Raw genomic sequence first — 15997 nt, forward strand, 5'->3', positions numbered from 1 at the left:
CTTTTTCACATGGCACATATTGCACTTTTACTTTCTTTTCCGACACTGTGTTTTTGCATTATTTAAACCAAATTGAACATGTTTCATTATTTATTTGAGACTAAATAGATTGTATTTATGTATTAAGTTAAGTTAAAATAAAAGGGTTCATTGTTCATTCAGTATTATTGTAATTGTCATTATTTCAAATATATTTAAAAATCGGCCGACTAATCGGTATCGGCTTTTTCTGGTCCTCCGATAATCGGTATCGTTATCGGCGTTGAAAAATCATAATCGGTCGACCGCTAATTTGCAGTATATATTTCACATCAGAATATTGTGGTTTAAAACAATAATAATAATGATTTGGTTGGTGCTTATATTTATCCTATTGTTGTGTGTATACTTTGGCATACATGCTTCTGTGCGTCTGATTTGCATATCTGTGTTTATTGCATTACTGATAGACGACATTTTGAAGTGTGTTGGACTGTGTATCTGTTTTGTAGTATGGCATTATTGGAAAATGATGCGATACGGTTTTTGATAATGACCTTTATAGCACAGTTCATACAAAAATGTAGTCCCAAGACCTTCAAAATTAAACAGTTGGGCAATTCCATGGTAACGGAATTGCGCTGACACTCAGATTCTTCACTTAAAATATATGCCAAACTAAAAACATTTCATTTCAATGTTTACCAAACCCTACAACTCTATGCGCAATGACTATTTTCAACAATTTACGCAGATTTTGTTGACAAAAACACTTTTACTGGAAGAACTGTGCAGATGCAAAGTTTGGCAGCAGGATTTTGGTCAAATCTCCTTCTGTTTTTTTCTATTTTCTGTTAAATATCTGCTCTGAATTAAGATTCAACAATGTCTGCAGAAAGAGTGGGGTGTCAGCTAAGACATGACACATTGACTTTGAAAAAAATCACTTTGGTTATTGAACTACAGGAAGTGAAGTGGATTTACACATGGTAATGGAATTGTGGTATCAGAATTTCATCATGGGTCCCTGATCTGTACTACACAGAAATGCATTATTATGGATATGAATGTCGTTCTCTTCATGGCGATGTATTCTAAATAGGTACACAAAGGTATAAATATGCAATATTCTCCTTTGCATATTCGGGTATTATTCTACACACTGGGTATTATTTTTAATGAGCTCCGCCCCCAAACAAGACCAAATGTGGTTGGTCCGGACAGGACCAACTCTGAACAAATCATAGACATCTACACTACTAGTCAAATGTTTTAGAACACCTACTCATTCAATGGTTTATCTTGATTTTTACTATTTTCTACATTGTAGAATAATAGTGAAGACATCAAAACTATGAAATATCAAATATGGAGTCATGTAGTAACCAAAAAAGTGCTAAACAACTCAAAATACATTTTTATATTTGAGATTCTTCAAATAGCCACCCTTTGCCTTGATGACAGCTTTGCACACTCTTGGCATTCTCCATGAAGCAGGTTGAGAGAATGCCAAGAGTGTGCAAAGCTGTCGTCAATGCAAAGGGTGGCAATTTGAAGAATCTCAAATATTAAATATATTTTGATTTGTTTAACACTTTTTTGGTTACTATATGATTCTATATGTGTTATTTCATGGTTTTGATGTCTTCACTATTATTCTACAATGTTGAAAATATTAAAAATAAAGAAAAACTATTGAATAAGTAGGTGTTTTAAAACTTTTGACCGGTAGTGTATTTTTCACAAGTAGAGCACAGTAGAGCTCAGTAGAGTAGAGTAGAGTTCAGTACAGTAGAGTACAGTACGGTAGAGCTCAGTAGAGTGCAGTTCAGTACAGTAGAGTTCAGTACGGTAGAGTTCAGTACAGTACAGTGGAGTTCAGTAGAGTAGAGTACAGTTCAGTACGGTAGAGTAGAGTACTGTATGGTAGAGTACAGTACAGTAGAGTTCAGTGGAGTACAGTACAGCAGAGTACAGTACTGTAGAGTAGAGTACTGTAGAGTACAGTACTGTAGAGTAGAGTACAGTACTGTAGAGTACAGTACTGTAGAGTAGAGTACGGTAGAGTAGAGTACAGTTCAGTACAGTAGAGTTCAGTACAGTAGAGTTCAGTAGAGTAGAGTTAAGTGGAGTACAGTAGAGTTCAGTGGAGTACAGTACAGTAGAGTTCAGTGGAGTACAGGACAGCAGAGTACAGTACATTAGAGTTCAGTACAGCAGAGTTCAGTGGAGTACAGTGGAGTACAGTGCGGTAGAGTACGGTATGGTAGAGTAGAGTAGGGTGTGGTAGAGTAGAGTACACTACGGTAGAGTACAGTAGAGTATAGAAGAGTAGAATATAGTTCAGTAGAGTTCAGTACAGTAGAGTTCAGTAGAAAATATCTTAAAGATATTTGTGTTTTGGTAAGGCAATGTTTCTTAAACTTACAGAAAGCAGAGAAATGTCTCCAAAACAAAATATAAGTGTTGATATTAGTTGGCATGGGTCTTCAACATTATTGTGTTTTTATGTATTTCTAATTCCGTTTAATACTTTTTATGTTAGATGTTGTCTTCGAACCCTTTTCCATCTGTTTGCCCAGAAATCAAAGCCTTTGCTTCTTCCAAATTGTTTGGATTGGAAAATGATTTCCTAATTTCTCCAAAATATAGACTCTTAGTTTTAATTTGACACCGAATGCTCCTATGAACTTCACATGTTGGTGCTCATTGATCCTTTTACATGAAAATGTCCAGTAGCAATAAAATAACAATTAATGTAATAGCAGGGCTAAAATATTGCACAACAAAGAAATTAGTGTACAGATGTCATGATGAGTAACCATGGTTACTCTGGTCCCCTGGGTGTGATCCCAGCCTTAGCAACAGGTTTGGTCACAGGTACACCCTTCCTGAGTGTGTGTGTCACCTGGCTGTGTATGTGTGTGTGTGTGACCTGGGCTTTGCGTGCATGTGTGTGTTTGTGGGTCACATGGGCCTCCCTTAGGTCGTAGCCTGCTGCTGGCATGGGAGCAGGTACAGGGTGGGGAAGAATGGGGGAGGGGTGGTGGAGGGGTGGAGCAGCGGTTGGAGAACAGAGGGAGAGAGAGAGATAAGGAGAGAAATTGGATGGGGAAGGTGTCCTTAGCTAGTAGCCAGGGAACAGGCCAACACTGAGGTAATGGTGTGTGTGTGTGTGTGTGTGTTGGACGCTGCATAATTTCCTACCCAGAAGTTCTCTGACAGGATGTCCAAACCAATGATGACTTTTGCCCATAATCACCCCTCCCTAGTCCCCTCTCACATAGAAATAGAATAGGTAGAATGGTCGATGTTCTTCAATCCTAATTTGTCGGCAGTCTATAAGGATTTTTTCTGTGTGTGTGTGTGTGTGTGAATGGGGGTGGATTGTAAACACCACAGGTAAAATAGGCGGACTGAGGAAAACTCCGATAGAGAGAGGGATGTCTCACTCTTCTCTAATCCGGCGTGTGTGTGCGCGCCTCTCGGCACTACTCTTCACATCCACACCTCCCCCCTCGCCTCCCCACCTCTTCTTTACCGCTCCTCTATGCTGTCATCCATTGTTCTAGCACTTTTCTTCTCCGCACCTTCTTTATCTAACATCTCCCCTCGACCTTCAACTCCTCACTTTCCACTTTCCTCTATTCCTCTACCCTGCCAGAGTTCCATCCTCCCGTTCTCTCCCTCCTATATCCTGTTCTCCTGAATGCCTGGCCGGTCTAAGACCCACCGACCTATTTATTCAATGCCCCACCCTCACCTCGGGTCACACGCGCGTGCGCACTCTCCGCGTCTACACTCTAAGTGCACCTTCCCCTCCCTTCGTCCTTCGCTCCACACTCCTGAATGTCCCCCCCCCCCGACCTCTAATTAACTACCCTCTACACATTTTTATACCTGCTCCCTCTCCCCTCCACACTCCTGAATGTCCCCCCCCCCGACCTCTAATTAACTACCCTCTACACATTTTTATACCTGCTCCCTCTCCCCTCCATCCTGCCGTCATTCTTCCTCATGTCATGTACTCTCTCTCCCTTTTAACTTATATTCCGCCCTCTTTTCTTCCATCTAAACTCACCTTTCGTCGTCCGCCTCTCCATCCCTCCCTCCCTCGCTCCACTCATCCCCTCGGCGGTGGGCTCTTAGAGCAGAGGCGTGACTGCACATCCATCCAGCCCTTTAGGAGGACACCCGGCCCACAATGCACGGCGGGGTGATTTGCATGGCAGCCACTGGTGTGTTTTGGAGGGGGGACATGGGTCTGAATTATTCATTGCTGATCTGCACCAAATGACAGAATGGGTGAAAAAAAAATGTAAGAATCTTTGTAAATCCTAAATCGTAAGATATCTGCTGTTTGTCCCTGTCTTCTGTACAGGCCCTTTTTTAGCCAGATGTAGTAGTCTATACAGTTCTCTCTCTCTCTCTCTCTCTCTCTCTCTCTCTCTCTCTCTGTGTCTCTATGTCTGTGTGTTTCTCTCTGTGTTGCTGCTGTTTGTAAGGTGCTGAATTCCTAAGGGTTCACCCCACTCTGTCGTATCATGCAAGCATACTGTACCTGGGCCCGTATCCACAAACGTCTCAGAGTAGGAGTGCTGATCTAGGATCTGTTTATATAATCTTAATCATAATGATCTAAAAGGCAAAACTGATCCTAGATCAGCACTCCTACGCTGAGACGCTTTGTGGATATGGGACCAGTCCTATTAAATCTATGATCTGGGAAAGAGTAAAACACGCTAGCCTCCTCCTGGCCCTTAAGGTGCCTGGCAGAGTTGGAAGAGTGTTCCGTAGATGTGGGTAGCACGGCTTCCTTGAGGTAGCCTAGCTTGGCAAATCACATCAGTGCTGCTTTATAGGGCTGGCACAATTACCGTATAACCGTGTAAACGATGGTTATGGATGAAGATTGTCATTAAAATAAAATAACCGTCATAACAGTATTGAAAAAAAAATAAAAAATATATATAAAAATAGACACTGCTCAAAAAAATAAAGGGAACACTTAAACAACACAATGTGACTCCAAGTCAATCACACTTCTGTGAAATCAAACTGTCCACTTAGGAAGCAACACTGAGTCTGTCAGCGTAGTGTCCAGAGCATGGAGGCGCTATCAGGAGACAGGCCAGTACATCAGGAGACGTGGAGGAGGCCGTAGGAGGGCAACAACCCAGCAGCAGGACCGCTACCTCCGCCTTTGTGCAAGGAGGAGCAGGAGGAGCACTGCCAGAGCCCTGCAAAATGACATGTGTCTGCTCAAACGGTCAGAAACAGACTCCATGAGGGTGGTATGAGGGCCCGACGTCCACAGGTGGGGGTTGTGCTTACAGCCCAACACCGTGCAGGACGTTTGGCATTTGCCAGAGAACACCAAGATTGTCAAATTCGCCACTGGCGCCCTGTGCTCTTCACAGATGAAAGCAGGTTCACACTGAGCACATGTGACGGACGTAACAGAGTCTGGAGACGCCATGGAGAACGTTCTGCTGCCTGCAACATCCTCCAGCATAACCGGTTTGGCGGTGGGTCAATCATGGTGTGGGGTGGCATTTCTTTGGGGGGCCTGACTGCCATTAGGTACCGAGATGAGATCCTCAGACCCCTTGTGAGACCATATGCTGGTGCAGTTGGCCCTGGGTTCCTCCTAATGCAAGACAATGCTAGACCTCATGTGGCTGGAGTGTGTCAGCAGCTCCTGCAATAGGAAGTCATTGATGCTATGGACTGGCCCGCCCGTTCCCCAGACCTGAATCCAATTGAGCACATCTGGGACATCATGTCTCGCTCCATCCACCAACGCCACGTTGCACCACAGACTGTCCAGGAGTTGGCGGATGCTTTAGTCCAGGTCTGGGAGGAGATCCCTCAGGAGACCATCCGCCACCTCATCAGGAGCATGCCCAGTTGTAGGGAGGTCATACAGGCACGTAGAGGCCACACACACTACTGAGCCTCATTTTGACTTGTTTTAAGGACATTACATCAAAGTTGGATCAGCCTGTAGTGTGGTTTTCCACTTTAATTTTGAGTGTGACTCCAAATCCAGACCTCCATGGGTTGATACATTTGATTTCCATTGATCATTTTTGTGTGATTTTGTTGTCGGCACATTCAACTATGTAAAGAAAAAAGTATTTAATAAGAATATTTCATTCATTCAGATCTAGGATGTGTTATTTTAGTGTTCCCTTAATTTTTTTGAGCAGTGTATATATACATACATACACACACTGAGTGTACAAAAAAATTGCAACACTTTCCTAATATTGAGTTGCACCTAGTTTTGCCCTCAGAACAGCCTCAATTCATCGGGGCATGGACAACAAGGTGTCTGAAGCTTTCCACAGGGATGCTGGCCCATGTTGACTCCAATGCTTCCCACGGTTGTGCCAAGATGGCTGGATGTCCTTTGGCTGGTGGAACTTTCTTAGCACGTGGGAAACGGTTGAGCGTGGAAAACCCAGCAGCGCTGCAGTTCTTGACCCACTGAAACCGGTGCGCCTGGCAACTACTACCATACCCCGTTCAAAGGCACTTCAATATTTTGTCTTGCTCATTCCCCCTCTGAATGGCACCCACACACAATCCACGTCTCAATCGTCTCAAGGCCTAAAAATATGTATTGAACTTGTCTCCTCCCCTTCTGCTCTGATTTGAAGTTGATTTAACAATATGGATGCTACCAAGATTACGGATAATCCTGAATGAATCGTGAATAATGATGAGCGAGAAGGTTACAGAAGAGTTTGTGGTCGTACAAGAAGGGCCCGCACACCGTTGAAGCTCCCAATTATCCGCTTTATTGACAGCGTTTCCATCCCAAACGGATCTTCGTCCGGTCAAACACACCGAGTGCTCACATCCCAAAATATACACATTTCACCTCACGTGACCATTGCGGGCATGACACACGGTGGGTGCAAAAAACAATAATTTAATAACAACAGACGCACTCCCCCCCCCCCCCCCAAATGCTAACCTCTCCTGTTATTGTAATGGTGAGAGGTTTGCATGTCTTATGGGTATGATATTTGTGTGTCTGCAGCTCTCTCACTCATCATTATACACATTCAGGCGTATCCGTAGTCATGGTAACATCCACATTACTGTAGAAGTGTTTAGAAACATATTATATTATTAATGACAATAAAACAGACTTCAAAATGACGCAATACATGATTTACTATTCAAAATAGTCTGAAACGCAGCCAAAACAAACAGCAAATGCATCCAACAAATGTGTTTAGTCACAAGCTTGATGTAGTCATTGCGTGCTAGGAATATGGGACCAAATACTTTTTACTACTTTAATACACATACAGTGCATCCGGAAAGTATTCAGACCCCTTGACTTTTTCCACATTTTGTTACGTTACAGCCTTATTCTAAAATTGAATAGTTTTTTCTCATCAATCTACACACAATACCCATAATGACAAAGCAACACTGTTTTTTAGACATTTTTGCATATTTATTACAATTTAAAGCTGTAATATCACAATTACATAAATATTCAGACCCTTTACTCAGTACTTTGTTGAAGCACCTTTTGCAGCGATTATTTTCAGTCTCTAGAGATGTTCGATCGGGTTCAAGTCTGGGCTCTGGCTGGGCAACTCAAGGATATTCAAAGGCTTGTCCCGAAGCCACTCTTGCAGTGTCTTGGCTGTGTACTTAGGGTCGTTGTCCTGTTGGAAGGTGAACCTTTGCCCCAGTCTGAGGTTCTGAGTGTTCTGGAGCAGGTTTTCATCAAGGATCTCTCTGTACTTTGCTCCGTTCATCTTTCCCTCGATCCTGTCTAGTCTCCAAGTCCCTGCCGCTGAAAAACATCCCCACAGCATGATGCTGCCACCACCATGCTTCACCGGTTCCAGGTTTCCTCCAGACATGATGCTTGGCTTTCAGGCCAGAGAATCTTGTTTCTCATAGCCTGAGTGTCCTTCAGGTGACTTTTGGCAAACACCAAGCAGGCTGTTGTGTACATTTTACTGAGGAGTGGCTTCCGTCTGGCCACTCTACCATAAAGGCCTGATTGATAGAGTGCTGCAGAGATGGTTGTCCTTCTGGATGGTTCTCCCATTTCCACTGAGGAGCTCTGTCAGAGTGACCATCAGGTTCTTAGTCACCTCCCTGACCAAGGCCCTTCTCCCCCGATTGCTCAGTTTGGCCTGGTGGCAAGCTCAAGGGAGAGTCTTGTTTGTTCCAAACTTCTTACATTTAAGAATGATGGAGGCCACTGTGTTCTTGGGGAACTTCAATGCTGCAGACATTTTTTGGTACCCTTCCCAAGATCTGTGCCTCGACACAATCCTGTCTCAGAGCTCTACGGACAATTCCTTGGACCTCATGGCTTGGTTTTTGCTCAGACATGCACTGTCAACTGTGGGACCTTATATAGACAGGTGTGTGCCTTTCCAAATAATTTCCGATCAATTGAATTTACCACAGTTGGATTCCAATCAAGTTGTAGAAACATTTCAATGAAACCTGTTTTCGCTTTGTCATTATGGGGTATTGTGTGTAGATTGATGGGGGAAATGTTTATTTAATCCATTTTAGAATAAGGCTGTAATGCAAGATTATAATTTTTTTAAGTCAAGGGGTCTGAATACATTCCGAATGAACTGTATAAGTATAGGAATTTGTCCCAAAGCTTTTGGTGCCCTAAAATGGGGGGGACTATGTACAAAAAGTGCTGTAATTTATAAACAGTTCATCCGATATGGATGAAAATACCCTCAAATTAAAGTAGTCTGCACTTTAACCTCATAGTCACTGTTTGATTTAAAATATAAACTTTTTGAGTATAGAGCCAAAAGGTGAAAAAATGCTTCCCTTTCCCAATAATTATTGAGTACACTGTACAGTACCAGTCAAACATGGACACATCTACTTTTTCCAGGGTTTTTTCTTAATTTTGACTATTTCCTACATTGTAGAATAATAGTGAAGACCTCAAAACTATGAAATAACACGTGGAATCATGTAATAACCAAAAAAGTGTTATACTTTGGGATGTGAGCACTTCGTTTCGCGAGGTTGCGTCCGTTTCAGCGCTCACATGGACTCTTAACAATGTGAGGAATCTTTGTTGCTCCTTGCTGAAATGTAGAATGTTCATTCAAATGATGTTAACTAATGTGGCTCATGTCTTTTTTTGGAATGTCAGCTGAGTTGAATCAACAAATCACAGCACACATTGATGGGTACACTTCCTGCTTTTTACTTCCTGCTTTGCTCTGTTTAACCATTTAAAAAAAAAATAATGGTCAGTTCCGGTGTCCTTAAGGTTCTGGCTCTCCAGTGCAATAGCAGCTTTGTGTGGCCTACTTTGTTCATTGACTGTAATATAACCAGAAAAAATGGTCTGTCCATCTCTGCAATCGGTACACTCGCAATGGTAGCCAGTCCACCCATCATGCCATCATTGACTAGAATGAAAACGCCTGTTCTATTCATTCTATTTATCTGGAGCGGAGGATAGGAGAACATGTTTGTCAGGATTTATTTAATTGGATTATTATTTCATTTTAAAAAATTTTAAAAAATGCTATTCGAACTGTTATTGCGGTGACCACGGTCATTTGGCTGGCCAATTACCATCATCCAAAATTCCGTGACCATCACAGCCCAACTGCCTTATGGATTTTATGGACGTTTCTGGAGTGAGTCAAAAAATGACATTGTTCTTCACACTGTGAGGTTGCAAGGTTGTGTTTGTTTCATTTCATCAGTAGGACTACTGTGAGCTGCTACGTGTTCTTGGCTGGCTCTTTTGGGTGTTTCACGCCAGATTGTGGCTCAGCACTTTGTGACAAATCCATTTGGATCTGAACTACGTACGTAGATTAAACTGAATTGATTGAACCTTGTTCTCTCTCTTTGTCCTCCACAGAAATCTTTCTCATTGGTGTTAGAGGCTCTGGACCATGACAACAAAACATCCGAATCAGGTAAGGCTGGAGAGAGAATTTCCTGTGTGTGTGTGTGTGTGTGTGTGTGTGTGTGTGCGTGTGCGTGTGCGCGAGAGCGAATCAGTGAAAGAGACAGACAGACTAAATTAACTTATTTCTTCGCACACAGCCAGACTCTCATACTTTCCCACACACGTTAAAAGCTAAGTAAGCAGTGATACAGACAGGGAGGGAGGGAGGGGGACATAGAGTGCATGTGGCCCCTCCCCCTTCCTGTTTGTGACCCAGGGCTATGGTTCCCCCCTGTCCTCACTGGGTCCCCTTGCTGTCTTGAAAAGGAGGCACAACCAGTATGTCTGTCTGTTTTGAATGTGTATCAGTTTGCACTTGCCGTGTAGAAAATGTGGTTGTGCGCACAGGGTGGGTGTATGTATGTCTCCACGGACCTTATGAGCCCCAAGCCTGTCTGTGTGTGTGTGCGTCTGCATGTGCTTCTAATTGTGCCTGTACGTGTGCTGGTGCGTGTGTGTGTGTGTTTCAGTGTAAGGGTCTCCCAGTCAGACCCTTTAATTTCACACTCCGCTTATTGTTTCTGCTCATAATCAGGGATAGGGAATGTGAGCAGCATTCTCTAAAAACAGACAGATATAGACCACACACACACACACACACACACACACACACACACACACACACACACACACACACACACACACACACACACACATAAACCAAAATCAACACTTCAATAATCATTACATACACACTAAGACACACAAACACAAAGATGCGACTATCCTTCCTCATTCCTCTCGTTCCCCAGCCTTTCCCGTTCATCCTGTCTCCCTTGTTCCTCTGCCCCCTCCTGCCCAGTAAAAGGCTGCAGACAGACTCAGCCAAAAGATGAGTGGAGAGATAATGAGAGACTGGGACCCAAACCCAAGACCTCCTCCTCTTCCTCCTTCTCCCTCTCTTTTTCCTCTTCCCTCCATCTCTCTTTCCCTCTGCCCTCCACAGCTCTAGCCGTAAGTCTTGTTTGCGCCATCCCTCGTTCTTCCTGAGCTCCTGAAATATTCTCTATTTTTACCACATTGGGTTTAAAGCCTCTCTCCTGGCTCCCAGCTTAGCTAAATAAATAAAAAACAGACATCCTAGAGCAGTCAGGGCCAACTTACAGGCCCACAGCTCTAATCAGGATGGATTACAACACTGTAATGTATCTGTCGAACACAGAGCTGCAGAGTCCTTGGACAGAGACGGAGAACATAGTGACACAACGCTGTAAAACATTAATGACCTTCATCGACTCTCCGGAATGGAGCTAGTTGTGTTCCCCCGGTGATTTTCTCCCTCTTTTTTTTACATTTTCGTTGGATCACACGAAAGGCAATACAATCAATAAAAAACAATAGTACCCCCCCCCCCTTTTTTGAACAACCAACCGCACCCCACTTCCTCTCTGTCCCTCTCTCTTTCTCTCACTTTACCTCTCTCACTTTCTCTCTCTTTCTCTCTCTGTCTCCCTTTCTTCCTATGTCTTTCTCCCCCTAACCCCCCCCCCCCCCCCCCCCCCCCCCACACACACACACACACAGACACCGTCAAGGGCAAACACTTCGGATCCAATACAGAGCAGTGGGACACAATCACAAGGGATTAGAGACTAGACATGATCCTTGTCTGTGTGGGTTCTCGCCCATTGAGACCTCTCTCTCCGCCTGTCCCTGTCTTAACTGTGCCCAACTCGCCACAGCGGAACAGTCATACTGTACACTCGCTCAAAACACTGCCTCTCTGACTCTGTCTCTCTGGTAGAGCACTTTACTGTGGGCGTTGAAATGAGCTGTTGGACTCATCGGCGGCGTCAAAGTAAGGAACGAACATATGCTGTTGTAGCTGCAAGTTCAAAATACACACGCACACACACACGTGTGCACATGTGGAGAATGGGGTGGGGGGTGGGGGGGGTGGGGGGTATAGCTGGGATAACAACACCCTTAGTGTCCGTTGTGTTCCCTCTCCCCTTCCAGCCCCCCCAGCCAATATGTGCCCCTGTTTTCATTCTTTTGTTTCAAACACAGATGATCTCATCCCTCCATCAGGACTTTTGCTATGTGTGTTATTAGCTCTCCCTCACTCGCTCTCTCTCTCTCCCTCCCTGTCTCTCTCTCCCCTCCCTCCCTCCCTCCCTCCCTCCCTCCCTCCCTCCCTAATGCTCTCTCTCTCTCTCCCACTCACTTACAGGCCCCCTCTTTCTCTCTGTTTCTATCTCTTGCTCCATCTCCCCGTCTCTTAAATACACATTCACACAGTACACTGTTTCGCCACACACACACACACACACACACACACACACACACACACACACACACACACACACACACACACACACACACACACACACACACACACACACACACACACACACACACACACACACACACACACACACACAGTGCTTTGTGTGGGTTAATACCCTGTCAGGGGGGATTATAACTGAGGTGGAGATGACAGCCTCTCTGGGAAATCCCCCCGGGGTCAGCAGCTCTGTCACCATGTCACCACCCAAACGCTGTGCCCCTCCTACCCATCTGTGCCCCCTCTACCCTCTGTGCCCTCTGCTCCCTCACCCTATCTCTTGTCTGCCACCTCTGCCCTCACACTGTCCTCTCCTCCTTACCAGTAGCTCTCACAACATGTCGCCGCCATACAGGGTGGAGCGAGACTCTGTCCCTTCTCGTTCTCTCTCTTTCAGGGCAGCCACACCGACCCTGTGCACTTTAGCTGCTCTCTTTACCTACACGCCGTCTCTTCTCTACTGTCTTTCTCTCAGGACAAATCTAACTCTCTCTCTCTCTCTGTCTCTCTGTCTCTCTCTCTCCTCCAGGTCAGGCTGGTCTGATCGAGCGTGTCCTCCTGTCCTCCATGTTGAATCCCGGCGAGCAGTGGCAGACGTACCGTCACCACGGACGCGCGCTCAGCCTGGAGTACCGCCTGCGGTACCGCTGTGACCTCAACTACTACGGCCCCTTCTGCAACAAGTTCTGCCGGCCCCGGGACGACTTCTTCGGACACTTTGACTGTGACGTCAGCGGCATCAAGGTCTGCAAGGAGGGCTGGACCGGACCGGAGTGTCGAGAAGGTGAGCGAGGGCTACCTGGTGCTGGGCAAAGGTTTGTTTTGTGTCTGATATTGTGTTGGACTTCCGGTAGTGAAGAGGACCTTCAGCAGCTCCTAGAGGACAGTGGAAGTTGATAGAAAACGCTTCTTTATTGAGGAAACCAATGCGTTTCAGGCTTTGCCTGCATTAGGGACTTGGTGTTATAGACTACAGACATATTAGGGTCAGCACAAATGATTGGATGGAATCCAAGTGATGGCTCCTCCTTGCCTGTGACTCGTGGCTCTTTGTGTGTCAATTCCTATTCTTAGTATGTTATGCCAAGGTAATAACCAAGGTTATAACCATCAAGCCTGGAAAATCCCCTTAAAACCTCAAATGTCCTGACAGTTTTTTCAAAGTCACTTTATGATTCCGGCTCGTGAGTCATCATTAAGGCCACCTCACACTCTGACCTCTGACCTGAAGCAGCAGGGTTGCTGAGGTGAGACTAAATCAAGGAAATGATGGCGGAAACCCTGGAGGATATGAGCCTGGAGTAATGACATCCTGTGGCCCTCGCTACCGCCCTCCTCTGGCTCATCTCACTTCCTCCTCAGCAGGGCGCTGATTTCGACCGGAGAGATACAGGAAGGGAGACATCCATTTGTTGAGAGCCGTCAGTGGAGTTTGTCCCCAGAGAGACGTAGAGGGTGGCGAGCACTGAACGTTACCATAAATGGAACTACCCCACCTGACGTCAGTGATGCTGTGTGCTGTTGCGGTTCTGTGTGCAGTGTTTCTTTGATGACAGTGTTGTTTTGTACTCTTGGTCGGCACGTAGGGACTGCAGCGTCTAAATAGGTCCCCAGTGTCAGTGGACTGCCTCTGACCTGACAGACGGTGACGTAATGTTGTATGTGTGTGTGTTGTGTTACAGCGGTGTGCAGACAGGGGTGTCATCAGATCCATGGCTCCTGCTCTGTGCCTGGAGAATGCAAGTGAGTCTGCCGTCGAAAATAACATTTGTTCTCAAAGGCTTCCATGTATCTTACCATGTAGCCCCCCCCCCACCCCCCGCGCCTCTGTGTTTGCAGGTGTCACTACGGCTATGAGGGTGCTCTGTGTCACCGGTGTATGACGTTCCCAGGCTGCGTCTACGGGAGCTGCGTTGAACCCTGGCAGTGTGTGTGTGACGTCAACTGGGGAGGCCTGCTGTGTGACAAAGGTGATTTTTGTGTGTGTTTGTGTCCGTGCAGTACCGGCGTTGGAATAAAGAAGAGTAGGCCATCGATCAGAAGAAGGTCATGCTTTGAGAGTGCTTGTGCATCAGTCTGTTTTCGACCGCGTGTGAGTGAATGGGTGACATTACCGCAACATTGTACAAACATTTCCCCAATGTTGCCCTCCCGTGCCCCAGTGTGGGAACCTCCGGGAGCCACATGAGGGGCCAGCAGCTAAGCATTGTGAGGGGAAAGGCGATAGCCTTGGGTAAAGTGAATGTGAGCTGGGCTGGGTTGGGTCCTGCTTAGCTATTTGGGGTACTGAGCCTCTCCCTGTCCCTCCATTCAGGTCGTCTGTGAAGAGGCTCAGTCACAAAGAGAGCCGAACACTGCAGAGAGAGAGATCTTTAGAAAGTAGGGCTTAATTCTGCCTTCTTCCACGCACAGGGCCCACACCCGGGCCCCAGGCAGGCAGCCGCTCTCCTGTACCACACTGACATGGATTCACTCACTAACACTTTTTCAACTGCCCTCCACTCTACCTATCCTCACTCTTTCTTGCTGCCCCCCCCTCCTCCCTTGCCGTCTCCCCCATCTCCCTTTACCTCTCAGATCTGAACTACTGCGGTACCCACCGGCCCTGTACGAATGGGGGCACCTGTTCCAACACAGAGCCTAACGAGTACCAGTGTGAGTGCCAAGAGGGCTTCCGCGGGCGCAACTGTGATATCGGTGAGTTCATTGCTGCTGCAGTACTTCTGCAGAGAATCTTGAGAATAATATCAGCGTGAAGGAACTTCGAGCACGTGGGCACTTAGTGACCAGATTCATGACCGAATTTGCCTGGTTCTGAGTTTGACTTCTTTCTCTCTCTCTCTCTGTCTCTTTCTCTCTCTCTCTCTCTCTCTCTCTCTCTCTCTCTCTCTCTCTCTCTCTCTCTCTCTCTCTCTCTCTCTCTCTCTCTCTCTCTCCTTCTCCCTTCCCCCTCTCTCCCGTTCCTCAGTGGAGCATGCGTGTCTCTCGTCCCCCTGTGCGAACGGGGCCACCTGTGCGGAGGAACCGTCGGGTTTCAGCTGTGTCTGTGCGGACAGCTGGACCGGACACACCTGCGCCGACGGTAATTAGCGCCAATCAGCACGGCTGAGATTACCCGCGATTGGAGCCGAGCCAGTGCCAAGATTCTAATCAGTGTCCAGGATGAGACTGATTTGCACAGAACATAAGCGACACAGTAATCAGATACAGATAGAAGCCATTACACCACTGGTACAAACACATTAACGACGTGGAGTCAACCATGCCCCCCCCAGTTGTTATGTGTGTCAGAGAAAGAGAGAAATAAATAGCCCACAAAAAAAGCAATCGGCACAGTCACATGCACCCGTTACCCATTCCGTGTGTCCCTGGCCGTGTCGCTTCAAAACAGGTAGAGCTTGCTAAGCTGGGCAGGTTAACATGGGGTGTGTTTGGGGTATATGAGGGCCCGAGGAGGATGTATTTTGATCTTTGCCGATTAGCCAATTAGCTAACAGGCTTAAGCATTTAAGTTAAGATGAGTGCTTGGTCTTTAGTTAGAATACCAATCACCACTGACTACCTTCCCCCTTCTTCCCACAAGTTAACAGGGGCCCACACAGCTTGGAGAATGTTCCACTTCACCATTACGGGTGGGGGGGAGGGCATTGAGGTCACAAGTGTTTGGGTGGATTACAGGGTCAGTCTGGTCCGGCCTCTGATTCTGAGGCCACAATCAAAAGATCTAGTGATCTCACGTG

General features: G+C 46.0%; 1 protein-coding gene across 1 annotated transcript in view; it reads left to right on the plus strand.

Annotated features, from left to right (window-relative positions):
* Positions 1 to 15997, plus strand: part of LOC110503554 (uncharacterized) — a 52779-nt gene that overhangs the window by 29133 nt on the left and 7649 nt on the right. The window contains exons 3-8 of the mRNA XM_036961810.2: positions 9881 to 9938; positions 12787 to 13041; positions 13940 to 14000; positions 14097 to 14227; positions 14835 to 14954; positions 15226 to 15339. Coding sequence (XP_036817705.2) covers positions 9881 to 9938; positions 12787 to 13041; positions 13940 to 14000; positions 14097 to 14227; positions 14835 to 14954; positions 15226 to 15339 — 739 coding nt within the window. The remainder of the gene's footprint in view (positions 1 to 9880; positions 9939 to 12786; positions 13042 to 13939; positions 14001 to 14096; positions 14228 to 14834; positions 14955 to 15225; positions 15340 to 15997) is intronic.

This window comes from Oncorhynchus mykiss, chromosome 24 (assembly GCF_057628025.1).
Source record: "Oncorhynchus mykiss isolate SJ-2025 chromosome 24, ASM5762802v1, whole genome shotgun sequence".
In the NCBI taxonomy this organism is placed as follows: domain Eukaryota; kingdom Metazoa; phylum Chordata; class Actinopteri; order Salmoniformes; family Salmonidae; genus Oncorhynchus; species Oncorhynchus mykiss.